General features: G+C 39.6%; 1 protein-coding gene across 1 annotated transcript in view; it reads right to left on the minus strand.

The window, feature by feature from the left end:
* Positions 1 to 965: 965 nt before the first annotated feature.
* The window catches only part of LOC121615557 (dynein heavy chain 8, axonemal-like), a 34,317-nt gene continuing 18,405 nt past the window's right edge, over positions 966 to 16,877 (minus strand). Inside the window, exons 48-92 of the mRNA XM_041949938.1 lie at positions 16,641 to 16,802; positions 16,299 to 16,545; positions 15,785 to 16,026; positions 15,556 to 15,696; positions 15,237 to 15,468; positions 14,960 to 15,102; positions 14,733 to 14,867; positions 14,288 to 14,410; positions 13,970 to 14,183; positions 13,770 to 13,879; positions 13,518 to 13,681; positions 13,243 to 13,435; positions 13,028 to 13,150; positions 12,809 to 12,939; positions 11,778 to 11,931; positions 11,389 to 11,553; positions 10,543 to 10,769; positions 10,302 to 10,420; positions 10,078 to 10,181; positions 9,563 to 9,739; positions 9,311 to 9,478; positions 8,864 to 9,079; positions 8,441 to 8,578; positions 8,224 to 8,351; positions 7,946 to 8,117; positions 7,692 to 7,847; positions 7,452 to 7,607; positions 7,189 to 7,371; positions 6,790 to 6,895; positions 6,445 to 6,697; positions 5,956 to 6,146; positions 5,748 to 5,869; positions 5,252 to 5,367; positions 4,955 to 5,157; positions 4,767 to 4,840; positions 4,523 to 4,675; positions 4,204 to 4,359; positions 3,901 to 4,017; positions 3,716 to 3,817; positions 3,455 to 3,615; positions 3,199 to 3,355; positions 2,969 to 3,121; positions 2,509 to 2,698; positions 1,460 to 1,581; positions 966 to 1,253 (exon numbers count right to left, since the gene is read on the minus strand). Of these exons, the coding sequence (XP_041805872.1) occupies positions 966 to 1,253; positions 1,460 to 1,581; positions 2,509 to 2,698; positions 2,969 to 3,121; positions 3,199 to 3,355; positions 3,455 to 3,615; positions 3,716 to 3,817; positions 3,901 to 4,017; positions 4,204 to 4,359; positions 4,523 to 4,675; positions 4,767 to 4,840; positions 4,955 to 5,157; positions 5,252 to 5,367; positions 5,748 to 5,869; positions 5,956 to 6,146; positions 6,445 to 6,697; positions 6,790 to 6,895; positions 7,189 to 7,371; positions 7,452 to 7,607; positions 7,692 to 7,847; positions 7,946 to 8,117; positions 8,224 to 8,351; positions 8,441 to 8,578; positions 8,864 to 9,079; positions 9,311 to 9,478; positions 9,563 to 9,739; positions 10,078 to 10,181; positions 10,302 to 10,420; positions 10,543 to 10,769; positions 11,389 to 11,553; positions 11,778 to 11,931; positions 12,809 to 12,939; positions 13,028 to 13,150; positions 13,243 to 13,435; positions 13,518 to 13,681; positions 13,770 to 13,879; positions 13,970 to 14,183; positions 14,288 to 14,410; positions 14,733 to 14,867; positions 14,960 to 15,102; positions 15,237 to 15,468; positions 15,556 to 15,696; positions 15,785 to 16,026; positions 16,299 to 16,545; positions 16,641 to 16,802 (7,287 nt within the window). The remainder of the gene's footprint in view (positions 1,254 to 1,459; positions 1,582 to 2,508; positions 2,699 to 2,968; positions 3,122 to 3,198; positions 3,356 to 3,454; positions 3,616 to 3,715; positions 3,818 to 3,900; positions 4,018 to 4,203; positions 4,360 to 4,522; positions 4,676 to 4,766; positions 4,841 to 4,954; positions 5,158 to 5,251; positions 5,368 to 5,747; positions 5,870 to 5,955; positions 6,147 to 6,444; positions 6,698 to 6,789; positions 6,896 to 7,188; positions 7,372 to 7,451; positions 7,608 to 7,691; positions 7,848 to 7,945; positions 8,118 to 8,223; positions 8,352 to 8,440; positions 8,579 to 8,863; positions 9,080 to 9,310; positions 9,479 to 9,562; positions 9,740 to 10,077; positions 10,182 to 10,301; positions 10,421 to 10,542; positions 10,770 to 11,388; positions 11,554 to 11,777; positions 11,932 to 12,808; positions 12,940 to 13,027; positions 13,151 to 13,242; positions 13,436 to 13,517; positions 13,682 to 13,769; positions 13,880 to 13,969; positions 14,184 to 14,287; positions 14,411 to 14,732; positions 14,868 to 14,959; positions 15,103 to 15,236; positions 15,469 to 15,555; positions 15,697 to 15,784; positions 16,027 to 16,298; positions 16,546 to 16,640; positions 16,803 to 16,877) is intronic.

Here is a 16,877-nt window from a genome sequence, read left to right on the forward strand (position 1 = left end):
TGTTTACCATAATTTGATGCAGTACAGTTCAAGGTTAACTACTCACTAGTACTCTTGTTGTGGATAAGTTACCTGTATTTGAGTGTGGTTCTAAGTGGTCTGCTGGATGTCTCTCTTGTAAGGTGCTGGGCTGTGAGGCGTTATTTCTACTCTCCTCCTGTATACAAAATTAAGCGTTAGCATCCACATCTAATTCATTTCACAAAAAGCATGAAGATCAACTAAGAGACTTCTTCCTTACATTAAACCCGGTGTGACTGACAGGATTGGATGGCAACAGAGACATGCTGGTGGTCAAATTGACAGCTCTGTCCTCAGTTAATGTGATCTGACCAGACTGTTTGAAGCTGTCCAGCTGCGTCAGGCCCTGTGAATACAAACCAGGCATAGAGCATTAATTTGTTGCTGTGGGGTGATGTTTGGATAGTTTGTCTGATGATTGTATATCTTAACTTGTGCAGTGGTCCTGGGTCCCCACGTAAATGTAGTAGCTGCTCTGTTGAGCAGACTGTGAGCATGAACCCCTCTGCCAAGTCCCCTCTTTGATTCTTAGTTGGAGGCATTTTTCACACATTAGGTTCTTATGATGTGCTTTCTGGGGACCATTTTTGATTCACAATAGTGAGGAAATGTAAGCTATGAAGACACTTTTGAAGCAAAGGGATAGTGTTTATTGAATATCATATAGTGTATCATCTAAATTGCATTCGGGTTACTTGACCTCAGCGTTTGGAAATCCTCTGGATGTGATTTACATGGGAGGACATCCTTTATGTCAGATGGAAAACAACTAAAGAGAAAATTAATGAGGTTTTGATAATAACAGGATGACAAGTGACATTTCTGATTAAAGCATTTCAGCTGTGTGGTAGTGATCAGGCATTTGACATTAAAAATTATTTATTTATTTATTACTTATTTTCCCTAAGCAATATTACAGATTAATAAAGACACGCAGCTATCTTTTATTTGATGTCGCAGAGCAGGGCAACTCCACGCAATATCCAGTGGTCTGGGGACTGGATGGTAGGCAACACCACTGCTGTGACATAATTTAGGTCTGTGCGCCTTGGTTTCTTGTAGATGGGGCAGACATAAAGCTTTGGATCCAAGGGGTCAGCGGAGTTGATGGCAAACATGTGGATGACAGGCAAGGGTGTGAACAGCACTTTGGGTGAGGATTCGATGAGGTGGTTGTTTCTCTTGTCCCAGCCGGCGCCATCAAGGTACAGACCATAAACATAAACTCCCTCCTGTTGAACAATGACAGTCAGTGACAGAATAAACTTCAATTGTTCACTTGTCTGACAATCAAAATGAGAAGACACTGTTGTACATTGTGGAATGTCAGACCAAGGTTATCATGAATGTAAGTGTAGATGAATTTGAGATTGATCTATTATTATTATTATTATTATTAGTTGGTGCATCACTAGTATTTCCATGTTTTTTGACTCACTGCAGGCGAGGCTGTGATGTCCTCCTTTGCCTGCTTCAGCACTTTGTTGTGCAGGGTGACTGTGTCCAGAGCCCAGCCTTTGTTTGCTCTTGTTACTTCTTGTCTCATAGCTGTTAGGAACCCTGCAAACATTCCCCAGGAAAGACATTACCAGCAATTATATTTATCGAACCGATATCAAACTGATGGTGACTGGAGGTTTTCATTGTAACACATCCTATCACGACAAACTCAACATGTCTCAGTCAATAGGAATTAATCTGTTGGGATTCATTAATTTTTCTTTCAACTGAAAACTACAGTCTAGGCCCTATTTAAAGGTTGAAATTTAATAATGCCATAATAACGCCAGCTGGATGGTCTGACACCTGTGGCAGACCGACGGACACTGAACAAGCTCCTGTCCATAATAGACAATCCTGATCACCCGCTGCACAGCACCATCTCCAGGCAGAGGAGCAGCTTCAGTGACAGACTGCTGTCATAGTCCTGCTCTACAGACAGACTGAAAAGATCGTTCCTCCCCCATGCCGTACGGCTCTTCAACACCTCTCGGGGAGGGCGTCATAAGTAATAATCAACACAACAACTCTGGACTCACTACACACTCACACCACACACCATGGATACATGCACTTTATCACACACACATCTATATGCTGGACTTAAGTGTGAACAAACCGACTGTTGCACACTGTCATTTTGCACAACTGCACTGCTGTGCTCATATTTAACCACCAGATGTTTATTTTAGGTAGCTTAATTCTATATTTTTATCTCACTGTTTTTTTTTTTTCTTATATTGTTATTTTTATATTGTATTTGTACCTCCTGGTTTATGAGTAGTCTTTACACTGTATTTGAAAATTGTTCTTATTTTATGTGCCCTCATGTTTCCACCCTTTAAGCTGCTGAACCTGTAAATTTCTCTTTGGAGATCAACAAAGTATCTATCTATCTATCTATCTATCTATCTCTCTCTCTCTCTATCTATCTCTCTATCTAACTAACTAACTAACTAACTATACTCTACTAAAACTCTTACTCACCCTGTGGGTTGAAGAAGCCTGTCATCCAAAAGGTTTTGGGTCTTCCTTCAAACACCCAATAATGGAACTGTTTGTTTCTCTCCAGAAGCTCTGTGAACCAAAAGCCCAGTGTGGATGACTCCCAAGAGATTTTCCTCCATAGGTTTGGCACACGGGCATCAAAAATATTGTCCAGGGCATCACGGAGGTTCTGGGAGTCAAGTTTGTACAAATGAGTTCGCTTCAAACCCTTACAAAAATCCTATTTTGTTGGATAGTTTAATCATCTTATTTTTAGGAATAAAAAAGATTTCAAGACTTAAAATTCAATACGAAACATTTCAGTATTGCAACATGCAAATATTCAGTCAGAAAAAAATGTTGGAATTGAGCTACAAACATGCAATGAAGTTAGTATTTTAAGAAACAGTAAAGCGCTGGTGTTTTGGAGTGAGTAAATGGGATGAATCAGTAATCTGACCTCGCTCATTATGATAGTACCATCAATGGCCAGCTTGAGGTCAGTCAGACTAGTGTGCACCACACTGATAATCCTTTGCATTCGATCCACCTCCTGACGCAGGAAGATGTTCATTGGATTCAGAGCTCCCATCTTAGACAGCCTGGCTTTGACCTAGAAATATTGAAGAGTATAGATTTAAATTGGTGCAAGAATTGGTGACTAAACCCCCAATGATTAAACAAACTGACCTCATGTGGCACATAATTAGGGGGCAGTTTCTCCAACATATCCTCTGCCATCTTGTAAACAATGGACTCACGCGTAACTCCTGACCCCCCTCCACTTTCCTTGGGCTGGATATTTGTGATTGTTTCCAGGACTTCAGCAGATGTGTTTGTTTGATACCTACTCAATATTGAATCAAAGCATGAATGCTATGACAGCATTATACTCACACATTATAAGCACAGTGTCATTAATAGTTTTAGGATAATGTTTCCTCACGTGATATCAGCATTAGGATGCAGCCCCAACACTTGTGGTGAATCCACAGTGGGCAAGCTCTGAATGTTTTCCATGTACTCCTCAACTGTCTTGCACACAGGAATTTTGTAGCCAGTGTAGAAGCAAAATGACGGGTCAAACATCTTCTTACTGAACCACACCTTCAATGAAAAACACAAATTCTCATTTACTGTAACAAACAAAATAAAATTATTGATCAAGAAGATAGCATATGAGTGATCAGAAAAATTGAATGATTACACGAGCAAAACACTTAAGTAGGCGTTTGTCATAGTCATCTGTAACCCTTCCTCCATATTGCACCTCAGCTAGCATGTATCGCACAGTTACCCATGACACATCCTGTGGGGAAAAAGACAAAATGATAAGTGAGAGAAGATGATATGAAAATCTTTAAAGTTACAGCACTGTTGCTGAATCCTCACCTTCCTGTGGCTGCAATCATCCAAATGTTTCTCAACAAATTCAACACTTGCAGTGAAATCAGCAGAGTTGAACTCATACGGTATATTCCAACCCAGTGGTCCAAATTTGCGACGTTCCTAAAAAAGGAAACAATAAAAGACGTGATTACATTTAAAATCAAGTCAATGAGCACCAATTAATACTTAAGAAAAAGACAATCAAGGACTTACTGTTGTGACCAGTTGAGCATACTTTACTTTTAAAAACACTGATGACTCAGTAGGTTATCAGATGGATTTCAATGACATTGGAATGGACGATACCTGCACAGCAGTGTGGAGAAAGGCCACACAGTAAAGCATGGGCTTCCACGTGGTCAAGTTGCTGACTTCCAGCTGGTTCTGTGAAATTCCTGCAAATGTTCGTTTCAAACCAGCACGCACTCCCTGGGGTGGATCATTGGTAAACTTGATCGACGACTACAGATAAGAGGTGACAAGCAATTGCTCTAAGCTTGTGCATGTCCTGTATATATAATAAGTTCCCCACAGTATTTGTAGAGGTTCAGTCAGGAAGCAATGACTGTAATACATGATGCCATAAATTCATAACACCTTACATAAAAGGTTTGTAAGATGTCACCTGTAGGAGTGTGATGGAGAACTGATTGTGTGGTTCTGTGGTGATCCACACCCTGAAAGTATCATGTATGGTTTCTGGAGTTGAAATCGTTTCAAGCAACTCATCCATAAACTCCAGGCCCAGGTGGCAATTTTGTAGAAGGACCCAGCCTCCCTATACACACAGGCAACAGATCAGGTGTCACGGTCAGCCATCACTTTAAAAAGTACTCATCCAAACATCATACTACTTTATTAACACACACCTGTGTCATTGATGTCTGAACAAGCTTCCTTGCATGCACCTCTTGCCCTTGTCCCATGGATATAGCTCTGCATTCTACAAGACACACCAATGCAGTGAGATTATGACATGTGGCACTTGCATGATTTTTCTTACTTGTATGATGAGAAACTTATAAATGCTGTCCTTTTATAGGGCAGTCAAGCTCACCAAGTTGAAGTTTCTTAGCGAGTGCTTCAATTTGGTCGGTGGGATCTGAGCCCATTGAAAGGAAGCAAATGAGAGGGGTGCGAGGGTCACTCTCCTCCCATGTGCTGTGAAGGTTCAAGATGACCGGCTCAGCAAATCTCATGCCCATGGATTCTCCTACATACTTTCTGGCCTGAGACAAGGTACGGTCAGGGCAAAAAGACCTGTGAAGAAGAAAAAGCTTGTAAGAATATTGTATTAATAAACATATTGTGTATTTTTGTACTTGAAGCAACACGACTGGTAGCGGGATCCAACCTTATTAACAAAAGTTTATGGAAGACATCGAGGGAGTTGTATCCATCTGGGATGACAGCTTTCTCTGGGGCATCAAGACTAAGCCATGCTTTCCAGGGTTTCCCATTTTGAGACACCTTCAAAATACATTGTGTGTGTATATTATACTTACAGGGTTCATTTTACAAATTAATTTTCATTACAAGTTTTACTAATTTTTGTATTCTGCTTGTCTTTTTGTTTCACCATTTTGTGTTCACATGACCTGTCATTTGACACCTTTGGACAGGTACTTGTAAGGTGTGTCTCTGCATTTCTGTCATTTCTGAAGAAAGGCTTGTACCTAACATGTCACATGGTGGTATACTAACAAAATTTCTTGGGAGCATGTCCGGACTCAATTTTTCCATTTTACAACTTCAAAATATGTCAATAGTAACATCTTAGTAACAAGACAATAGCAACAGGACACTTTAATAGATGATTCACATGTATGATCTACTGAACTTCAGCTCACCTGGAATATGATGTTAGTGAACTGTAGCAATTTGCTGAGTTCCACCAAGTTCAGCCATACCATATCCTGGAGCCACCTGTATGGTTTTGAGGGGCAGGTTTTCAGGTCAAGAGCTGCGCCACCTGTTTGTATATTCAAAGAAGCTATCATCTTACATGATAACATTAAAAGGTGCGTTAACTCATTATTGCAGTGCTGATTGTGTTACCTTTAATGAGAATCTGAAATTTGCTATGATCTATGTTGGTATTCTGTAAGTCAATCTTAAGGGCCAGCAAGAGTGTGAAGATGAATTTGTGGTTTTCATACAGGCCTCTCACTGTATATCTGAACACCTCATAAGTCAAATATTCAATGATGTTGGCAATTCGCTTCTGAGTTTTAGAGGACTTCTCAGACCTGCAAAAGCATATTCACAATAATAAGAATAGCAAACAGAGGACTGAATGAGACAGAGAGAGTATGCAAAAAGGAATCTCAATATGATAAAATGACAAAGTGAAGAAGACTGCTATGACACAAACTTGGTGGTTGTTAGACTAAGCCATGGTTGGGTCAATTTATTTAATTCAAATCTCTATTATAGTGAGGAATATAGAAGCATAATACAACAGCTGTTACAGTCATGAGTCATCCTCAAAATAAATGCCAAGGTTGTACAGACATACTTCTTAAACCAGTTTGGATGAAACCGTACCTTGCCAGTGATTGGTCAAAGACTTTGAGGAACTGACCCAGTGAGGTCTGGTACATGACGTTGACCATGCTCATCTCTGTGATGAGGAAGTAGAGGGTGCTGCCTCGGGACGCAACGGGACGGTATTCTGCTTGAGCTATATTGATCATCCGCTCTGCGTCTGCAGCAACATTAAGCTTTTCACTAACTTCAGCAGCAGTTTGCTTAGTTGTACTAAGAATGCCAATCATGGAATCATCATCGACCAAGGAACCTTTAATCACACAAACAGAATTTTCTTTTATTTTTAGAAATATATAAATACATTACAGGTATGGCATTAACCTACACCAGTGAATGCTGTACCTTCTGTGCTGCTGAGTTTGTACAGCAAGTTGTCTTCCAACTCCTGCATCTTTCTCTTATTGGCAGTAACATCCTCGATTAGCTTCAGTCTTTCTGCCTCTAATTCCTATTAAATAATTGAAATAACTGTCACAACTAATAAGTACAGGTAAAATTCATATACAGTCCAAGGCAAGATCAATATGGCGTGCTCAATACTGTAAAAATAAGGTGAAAAAAGAGAAAACATTGATTAAGCTAACGTGACAGAACAGACTTGTTTAGAGCCTGCCTCGTGATGACCCTAAAACACTCTGCTGGGTCATGTCTTCACAAATTAGTATTGTATTATTTACAGCGAAAAATATATCCATGTGAGGAAATCCTATTTTGAACAACATGGAAAAAATAGACGCTTACATGTTTCTCTCTAAGGATGACCCGACCAAGTAGCTGGTTCTCCAGGCCCTTCATGTTTACAGTGAAATCGATGATGGATGTCTTGGCACTGACTTCTGGGGTGTATGCTGGATTAGGCAGTTTGGTGGTTATATAGAGCTGGAAGCCATCCATCACATTTACCTCTTTGTCTCCCACTTTAACCTACACAAGACAAATCCAAGAATTTAATAGAGGACACATTTTACAGTTGTTGACTTCAAGTGGCTATTACAGCTGATTACCTTGAAACTGGTTCCAGATTTGATGAAGTTTTTCTCAAGAACATTGTCAAGGGCAGGGTCCAGCTCCTCACATACATCTTCAATAAGCAGTGGATGTCCTGATGACAGACAGTCTTCCAAATGAGAGCGAAAGAACTTGTGATTGAGAGATGTCACCTAAAAGAGAGATCAAAGATTATTCCACACCAAACAACAAATTTGAATGAAAATTGCACAACGCCATTGCATTTCACCAAGTACTTGGAATCTGTTAGTCTTTTCTTTTTCCTTAATCCAAGCCTTTCCCTGAGTCTGGGGATCGATGAGGAGGGGATATCTTGTTGCTTTTGTGACGATGATGCCATTTTGTATGGACAAGTCATCTCCTGGGAGTCCTTGAAGATTCCACTCACTTATCTTAAGCATAAGTGGAAGTGTGAAAATGTTTCATCACATTAATGAATTTTTGTGCAGTTAAGAGTGAGGTAAAATTAAAATTAGTTTGCTCTTCTTACAGTGGGAGGGTCCACCAGGGCAGAAATGAGGTTGAGGTTTTCTGTAAAAGGGATTTTATGTCTCCTGAGCTCTGCCTCCCAGATGTCTTTCAACAACATATCACGGAAACTCTGGTTGAATGGCCCACAGTAAGACAAGAAGCCAGCTAGCTGGAGCACGTCACCTACAAGTCTGCCAAGAACAAAAGCAGATGACCTCATTTAAACACTTTCATAATCAACACACTGCAAATCAATTGTATTTTTCATTATTAAATTCAGTTTTCCTTGTAACTTACCTGTTGATCTGTGATTTAAATTCTTTGCTTTGCTCTATCCAGCGAACTTTCTCTCCACTAAGTCCATCAATAAGTGCAGATGCAGCTTGCATTTTATTCTTACACATCTCAGCATCATCGAACAAGTCCTGAAAAACATAAAGTTTTAAGTTACATGATTCCGATTTCCAGCTTAAAGTAAATGACATTAAAGATGTTTTATAAGGCTGAAGCACACCTGTTTCTCTTTCTTAGCAGCATTAGCTTTGGCTTCAACTATGTCATACTCTGCTTGCTTGTTGGCCAGTTGAGCCTCCGCTTTGGCTAGCTCATTATTAGCCACACTTAGCCGTCTTTCCTGAATGGCCAGGTTAGCCTAGACACAGACGAATGACACTGAAGTTAACAAAACGACATGGGGCACAGCAGATGGCATAAAAAGTCAATCAAGATCATAAGTATTTTTATCACTATCATAATATTTATGTCTTCAATGAAATCTATAGTTATGAACTAACTACTACAATTCCTGCACTAAAATGGATGTGAACACTCTAGAACCGGCTAAAAACATTTTGAACCCCATATGAAAGTGCAACTGTCAACTCTGTGAGATGCTGTGAGAAATATGATTAGGTGCCATAATGAAGATGAACTTTACCTTGAGTGGCAGCACTTCTTTGTTGATGCCAAAGAATGTGGCCATTGCCCGGGTCCATGCTATCAGACCAGCTACATTACCACACACTTTCTTGGCATGTTCCATTGTGTAATCCTCCATGTCAAAGTACGGCTGCAGCAGTTCTACTGTTTCGTCATTTATTTTGTCATTTGGGAACTGCTGGAGGGAGGTCATAAAACCAGTACCACTAATAAGCTAAAGAGTAGACAAGGAACATTTGACAAAAGGGAGCCATTAGTAACTTAACAATAAATTATTTTTGTTATTATTATTATTATTATTATTAACACTACTTAGCATACATACTGGAACTTAGACACAGACAACAGCCATACCTCTCTATCTAGGTTCTTAGAAAGGGCTTACAATGTCGCTGTGGGTACTGAATCCTAACAACTGAAACTGAATTCAAATTATCTTTGTTACCTTCAGTGCTTCACCCCATGAAGGCTTAAGACAATTTCGATCTAGATCAATAGAGACAGTGTCCAACTTCTTTTGAAATAAAAGCAGACAGCAGTCCATAACCCTCATGATCAGATGTGGAGGCTTGGCCAATTTTCTCACAGTGGCAATGTCAGCAGGCTTGATGGTCTGTAAATGTTTTAAGTTTATCATGTCATGCACTTTACACAGCATGGTGTAAATACACAAATGTTCAAGTGACACAAATCTCACATTTAGTGCAGCTTCAGCCTCTTCTAAAGCTGGCTTGGCGGCCTCCAGTTTCTCCTCTGCAATAGCTTTCTCCCTCTCAATTCCCACCACAATTTTCGTGGCTTTATCCTTCACAACCTGGACCTCATTTTTTACGATGTTAGCAGCTTCAGCGCTGACTGTCGCTTCTGCCACCACCTATGTTAATGCAGTAAGAGTCGTGTAATAAACTGTATCACATTAAAGTCCATAAGATGTTGACCTTTCATCCAGTTTTTCAGTTTTCACCAAACATGGGACAAATATTCATAATGCCATGTTAAAAATATTTCCATAACTGCCTTTGACCAATTAATGGCCTTACAGTTTTTTTTCCCCTCATGTCCAATAGGTGCCACACTTGGCACAACGTTTCATGCTTGTTTTTGGCACTTTGTAAATTCTGATCAGAGAAAAGTTACACTAATTGTCCATCCACCATCTATACATACTTATCTTGTACATGGTCACTGAAGACTGGAGCCTGTATTATTTACCTTTTCAGCTTTGAGAGAAGCTATTTCCAGCTCTTTTTCCTTGACTTCAAGATCTTTGGATAGTTGAGCCACGGACCTACTAGCCTCCTTTAGTTTGGCCAAACCTGGAAATCAGTAACACCTTTTAAAATTCTTTCCCTGAGTAGACTTTGCAACCTTGCAAAAGTTGTCTATGCATGTCATCTTTTGTAGCATGTCAAAGCCATGCTGCTTAACTTCCTTACCAACATGCATGCGCTCTGCTAGTGTGTTGATATAGTTGTACTTTTCAGTGTACAGTGTTTTGTAGCCATTTATAAAGGAGAGGTATGATTTAGGGGTGACATGAGTCCTTCTACGGAACCTGAAAGATGAAATAGCAAACAAGTTGATGCAAAATATGCTTCTGGTCTAAAAATTTGAGAATATCAGGATATAAATAATTACGATGTAATATTGTGAACATAGCTGATTTGTTTGTTATACCTTTCGAAGTAGCTTTCACAGATATTGGATACTTTGTCATGATATGTACCCATGGTGCTCACCACAGAAGCCTTCACATCAGCAGAGCAAACCATTGGAAACTCTGACAAGTAGTAGTTGGACACAGCCACCAGAGCCTCACTGGGCCAAGGTTTGAACCAGTCCATTGTGCAACCAGATATTAACCCTGGAAATTTCAAAGATCTGGAGCGGAATTTCTGCCCCACCTGTCAAGGAGGTACATACAATGCAATCCTAACTAGAATATTCACTGATGCAGGGGTGCATGTATAATGTAATTGTGTGTTTAGACCAAATTTGTTGTGCGGTGGAATTACATACAAAAGTGAATGCAAAGGCAATGTGAATGATACAAATTCCGCAATACGAATAGGTACAATTTGAAAATATGTAACTGAGGAAAATTTGCGCAGTTTGTGGGCCTTTGCAGTGTTCTTCAGGGAGGACAGGGCGAGGTTGAGGGACAGACGGCTGCTCCAGTGTGGAGCTCTGGAGGACAATGCTGCAGGCAGAGCCAGAGCTTCTGGAGGATTTTTTTTTTTTTACATTACGCCAGTTACGCAAAATAACACAGATGATTCTGCAATCAAACTCAGCTATGTAATGCAAGGCCAAAATTTGCTTTACATTAGGTCTGAACACATCTAACAGTTTAAAATTGCCATACATGAAAGAGAACAAATATGGGCCATTAAAGAATGAAAATACAGTAGGAAACCATGTAAACAAATAGATAAAGATGCAGAAAAATATAAAGCAAACAAAGTATCTGAGTACTATTGGGTTATTGCTTTTGGTTCACCAATATACAAAGTTTTAACCTACTGGTGAGAAGCAGAGAACTACATGCAGATTCTTTCTGGCCCGGGATATGAAGAAGTCGTAAAGATTGTCAAAAGTTGGTGGAACACGGGGAAACTCCTTTTTCATCACAGAGATCAGGTTCTGGGTGATCTCTTGTATCTCATCTTTGGCAAACAGGTTGGAGACCTGCACACAGTTAATTCACAGTGAAGTAATCAGATCAATAAAAGCTTTCCTTTGAGATCTAAGATTTTGTCTGATCTTTGTTTCTGTAATACAGGAATCATATACTGCTTCAGTGGGAAAAAATAGGTAAGTTCTCAATTACATTGTCTGAATGCAGGTTTGGTTAACTGTGGATTAGGGTTTCAAAGATGTCAAACATTTTACTTTTGATGTGAAGTCCTCACCTCTCCAGAAGAAAGAATATTGTTGAGGTACTCAAGGAAGGCTTCATCTTTTATTTCATTATCCGTAAAGATGAAGGTAATGCCTTTTCCCTCAGCTCCAGCTGTTCTATACAACAGTTTCAGGTCATCCATGAAATTACTTATGCTGTAGGTTCTGATGGGAACAAACACATCAGCCTAAGAAACAAATGCTGAGTATATACTGTGTATTGTCCTGTAATTATGAATGCAGTGAAACAATAACTGGAACAAATGCACAAAGTGGGACAACTTGATCTAAAATACCAATGGGACATGGGTTCATGAGATGCGTACTCCTTTCCTTTCTAACAAAAACTGCTTTTAATGCTGTGCTTCTTTGAAAATGTTTTGTTTCTAATGAAAATGACCTTGCCATGAACACAAAGTACAAACCAGTTTGTTCTAGTCCATGGTAATAAATACCATAATAATCACCTACTGTATGTTTCATAGGTGTCCTACTGTCAGACAATGGCCTTAAATGATCAATGTTTTGTTCACTGCTACTATGCAGAAATTAACAGCCCATGTTTTTCAAGTATAAGACAAATTGTATCTCAAAAAGTCAAGTTCGTCAACATTTTATCAAAGTAATCAAAATTACGAAGGTGACAAAGTGATCCAGTATTACGTTAATAACAAGGTCCCCCAAAATAACTTTGCAATATAAAAGTTCACTTGTAAACATTTGAGTCGATGGTGATCCAGTGACATGGTAATAGCATGTTTGTAATGTAATTACAATGGTGAGACTTTTCTCTAGATTAACAGTATCAGTTATCTTACAAGTAAATTTTGCAGTTGATTCTAATTACGACTCATACATTATATTTAAGAAACTCATTCTAGCCTATCTACAAACATTTTACAACAACATACAAAACTGCATATGGACTTAATCAAGTTTTCACTGTATTTACCACCATAGCTTGTTAATGCAAAGACCACTCTCTTTCATGTTGCCTCACCAATGCCAGCAAAAGACAGCAGTTTTGTTTTCCTCTTTTTACCTTGTCAATGTGATCTGGAAGATGCTGTATCCAGCTATGTATGAAGCCAGACGAGTCAGGCTCTGTTTCCCTGATCCTCCGACTCCCACAAGAAGGGCGTTGCCGTTGTCCGCTCGAATGATTCGTGAGATCTATAGGAAGGCAAATCTCAAATAAATGAGAACTATCTATAGCTCACCCTACAGGATATGGATGAGTCAGATTGTTTTATAGTCTGACCTTGACAAGATGAGTCATGGCATCCGTGAAGAAAACCAGATCCAGGTTGGAACCTCTTATGACCTCATTGTGCTGGGCCTGATACATCACTAACTTTTCTGATAAGAACTCAAAATTTGGCACCTGGAAGAATGTTAGTTTGCTCAGATGATGGTGACAGTTTTCTGCATCTACAGTACAAATATCTTACAACTGTTTAAATTACGTGGTCATACCAGTTCATAAATTTTGGGGGCATCAAAACAGGCATCATCATCTTCTTCTCCAGTGGGCTCAGGAGCATCTCGCAGGAAGTCCACAAAGTATGGCTCAGGATGAATTTCTGGGACAAGGCTGGGGTCAACGTGTTCTTGAATCACCCGACATAGAGCTTTCTCAAACCACTCTCTGTCCTCACAACAAATAAACCTAAAACAAAACAACGTTTCAATTTGCCTCTTTGACATTTTGTTGCACTTAAAAGGGGATTGACTGTATGTAAGCACTGTACCTGTCAGCAATCACCCTTGTACATTCACTCTTAAAAAGAGCCAAGAGAGTGGAGATATCATTACACTCCTCAGCCTTAATGTTTAACATTCCATGCCAGATCCTGGACAAGTCTCTCAAATTGAAGATGTAGTGGAACTTAGATGGTGTAGGAAGCATTTTTGCCTTCAATATGAAATCATCAAATCAGGTCATCTCCTCATTAATAAATATAATCCTATATTCAATTTCACGTCATCTTTCAAGTGATTACCTTTGTCCACTGCCATAAAATCCTCCCAGCAGACACAAGACACTTGACCATATCTGAAATCTCAGGCTTGAAATCCCTGCAAGTATGGAAATATCCAAAGCCGATTACACCTACAGACGGAAAGCAAAACAATAATTCAACAGTTTCATGCAACCCGAAGTAAAAAAAAAAAAATAAATAAAAAATTTAGACACAGCTACCAAAGATCTTATCAATGGAGGTGTTGGATGGCAGAGTACAGTTGAAAACAGTAAACTGTCTCTTCAGTCTTTGTGGGATGTCATTTCTCCCACCACCAGGATGAATCATGGCAGCAAGCATCTGTACGTCCACAACAGTGGTGAAGTCTCCTGGTTTGTCCAGATTGTACATGCCACTCATTTCCATCAGCTGTCGTACAATCTCATTGGTGATCTGGCCAGACAGTCACATACAGCTGTTATTCAGACAGAACATGAGATATATATATATATATATATATATATATATATATATATGAACTCCTGCTATATAAACACCTGATCTCCCCATTCATTGACAATAGGCATGTTGATATCATCAATGAACACTGTCATTCTGCGTCCCCCAGGAGGTCCATAGGTGCTGCCAACTCTTTTCTCAATGTAGCTTTCCACTGTTCGCTTGGGAAAAAGATAAGATAAGATAAGATAAGATAAGATAAGATGACTTTATTAATCCCCAGCTGGGGAAATTTGGGGATTACAGCAGCAGGTAGTGGCAGTTGGAAAAAAATAGCAAAAGAAATAAAGAAATACAAAATACAAAATAAAAGCTGCCTATATATATGTAAATTTATACGAATGACTATATAAAAGAAAAATATGTAAAAAATACATATATATTCCCGCCAACAACTATAAGAATTGCTTTTCCAAAAAAAACCAAACAAAACGATTTAGAACTGTATAAAGCCCTGCATACAGAATACAATAAATACTGTACCTGAAACATTACAGGTGCTGTTGCAGACGAGAAGTTCAGGGACTTGGAGAGGTCTGTTTCAGGATCATATTTTTTTGTGTAGCTTTTTATCATCACTGTCTTAGCTGTCCCTTGTTCACCAATAAGCAGTACAGCCTGTACAAACACAATACTCTTCTTTCACAGAGACATTTTGAAGTAAAAAAGCAACTAAATTTTACAATGAAAAAAAAAGGAGAAAAGATTACCTTGCGTTGTTTGGCAACAGTCTCCAACAGGAAAGAGGTTCTTGTGTTATCCACATTTGGCACAAGGATGGAGGCATAGTCTGGCACATGGTCAGTTGGATAGACATACTCTCCCACATGGTTATTCCAATGACACCATTCACCTGAAAGAGAAGTTGCCATACATACTACAGTCGTACATACAGTATGCCCACAATAAAACAGCACTTCAAACACTCACTTAAAAACTGGATAAAAATGGCAAACAGGTGTTGTTTAATGTATAAAATTACTGTACCGTTTGGGCTGACCATGTACTCAAACATAGTCTCTCCTGGCTGTGTTTGAGGCACATCAATGTTGCTGTCATGAGCTCTGATGTAAGCCTCCAGTTTGTCTCTATCCTCTAACTCTAAAAGACCTCCCAGACTCCACATCAGGCAGAAGACAAAGAGACGTTCAAGGTGTTCCTTGACAGCTGAGCCCTCCTTCTCCTTGGTTGGGATGAGGCCCTCCAGCAGATTCACAGACTGAGAATGGATTCCGATTGTTCAGTGTTTCATAAAACAATCATCTAATTTAAAGCCATCATCAACTTCCTGAATCTGGATACATACCTGCATTACATAGTTGCACTCCAAAAGCTCCATTTTGGGTTTTAGGTTCTGCTTCATATATAAGTAAGCATCCTCAAATATCTTGTCATATAAACTCATAATGCTCTCTGCCTCTTTTGCATTGCGCTTGTGAGCCCATCCCTACAACGTAAAGCTCATGTTCCACCTATGCACTTAATTTTTTTCTGCAAACACTCTCTCCATTGATCATTTTACAAAACAACTGTACCTGGATTAGGGGTTGCCAGCTGAGAGCTGAGGAGCTCATGAAAACCATACCCACCCGAGACACAGTAGCAGGGGAGGCATTATCCATGTTGTGCACCTCAAACACCAGCTTGCAAGATGGAGACATGGTGATGCGGTCACCATTAGCCAGGGTCAGTGTTTTGTTATCATCCAGCACAGAGTTGAGGTTCTCAATCCATATGGCGTCTACAGGGCCATCCAGCACGATCCATATGAATTCCCCTGAAGTGTTAACATTTCAACGCCATCACAATTTTCAAATTCTCTTACACATTTTCAGTTACTCATTTGGTTGGGACAGCCCATTTTTTACAGGTTAATCATTTGTAGATTTAGTATATTTTCTTAAAACTGCAACAAGCTCCATATTATTCTATTTTTCGAATGATACTGAATTTAATATGTTTTGGTTAGTGTAAGAACATTTTCATAAAGGCGATGTGCTATATAAATTGAGTTTTGTTTAAACATGTACTGAACTTTGTGTTACAAACCTTTCTTGGCTTTAAGTGTCCTCCTCCACAGAGTGGAAAATATCCCATCAGTCCAATCATTGGTGGCTGCATCAAGACGACCAAACATCTGTGGTGCAGTGATTGCTTTGGGGTTCAAGCGCATCTCCCTGTGTGGGGATCCACATTCAGTCAGAGCTCGCATGAGAATCTTGATGACTGTGGTCTTCCCAGCTCCACTTGGGCCCAAAGTCATCAGGCCATGACGCACTCGTGAAGCCTCATAAAGCTGTAAACAGTTACAGATCAGTAAGGCAAGGTCCAAACAATAACTTCATAAGACACAAATCAGAACAGGAGCTGAGCATGCAGATGAAGAGGTACCTGAACCAGCTTGAGGTTCCATGGTGGGTGGTTGACAACACCAGCAAGCTCAACTTGATGGGCAACAGCAGCTTGAAGTTCAACATATGTGCTCCCATCCAGCTGGATACCAGGGAATAGGTCATTGATCAGACTAAGGAAGAGGGGCTCATCCTCATCCACCTGAAACATATAGTTTCACTCACAGAGTATCTGCTCACACGGTAGAAATATCTCCAAAATGTATTATATTATCCC

Source organism: Chelmon rostratus, chromosome 12 (assembly GCF_017976325.1).
Source record: "Chelmon rostratus isolate fCheRos1 chromosome 12, fCheRos1.pri, whole genome shotgun sequence".
Classification (NCBI taxonomy): Eukaryota; Metazoa; Chordata; class Actinopteri; order Chaetodontiformes; family Chaetodontidae; genus Chelmon; species Chelmon rostratus.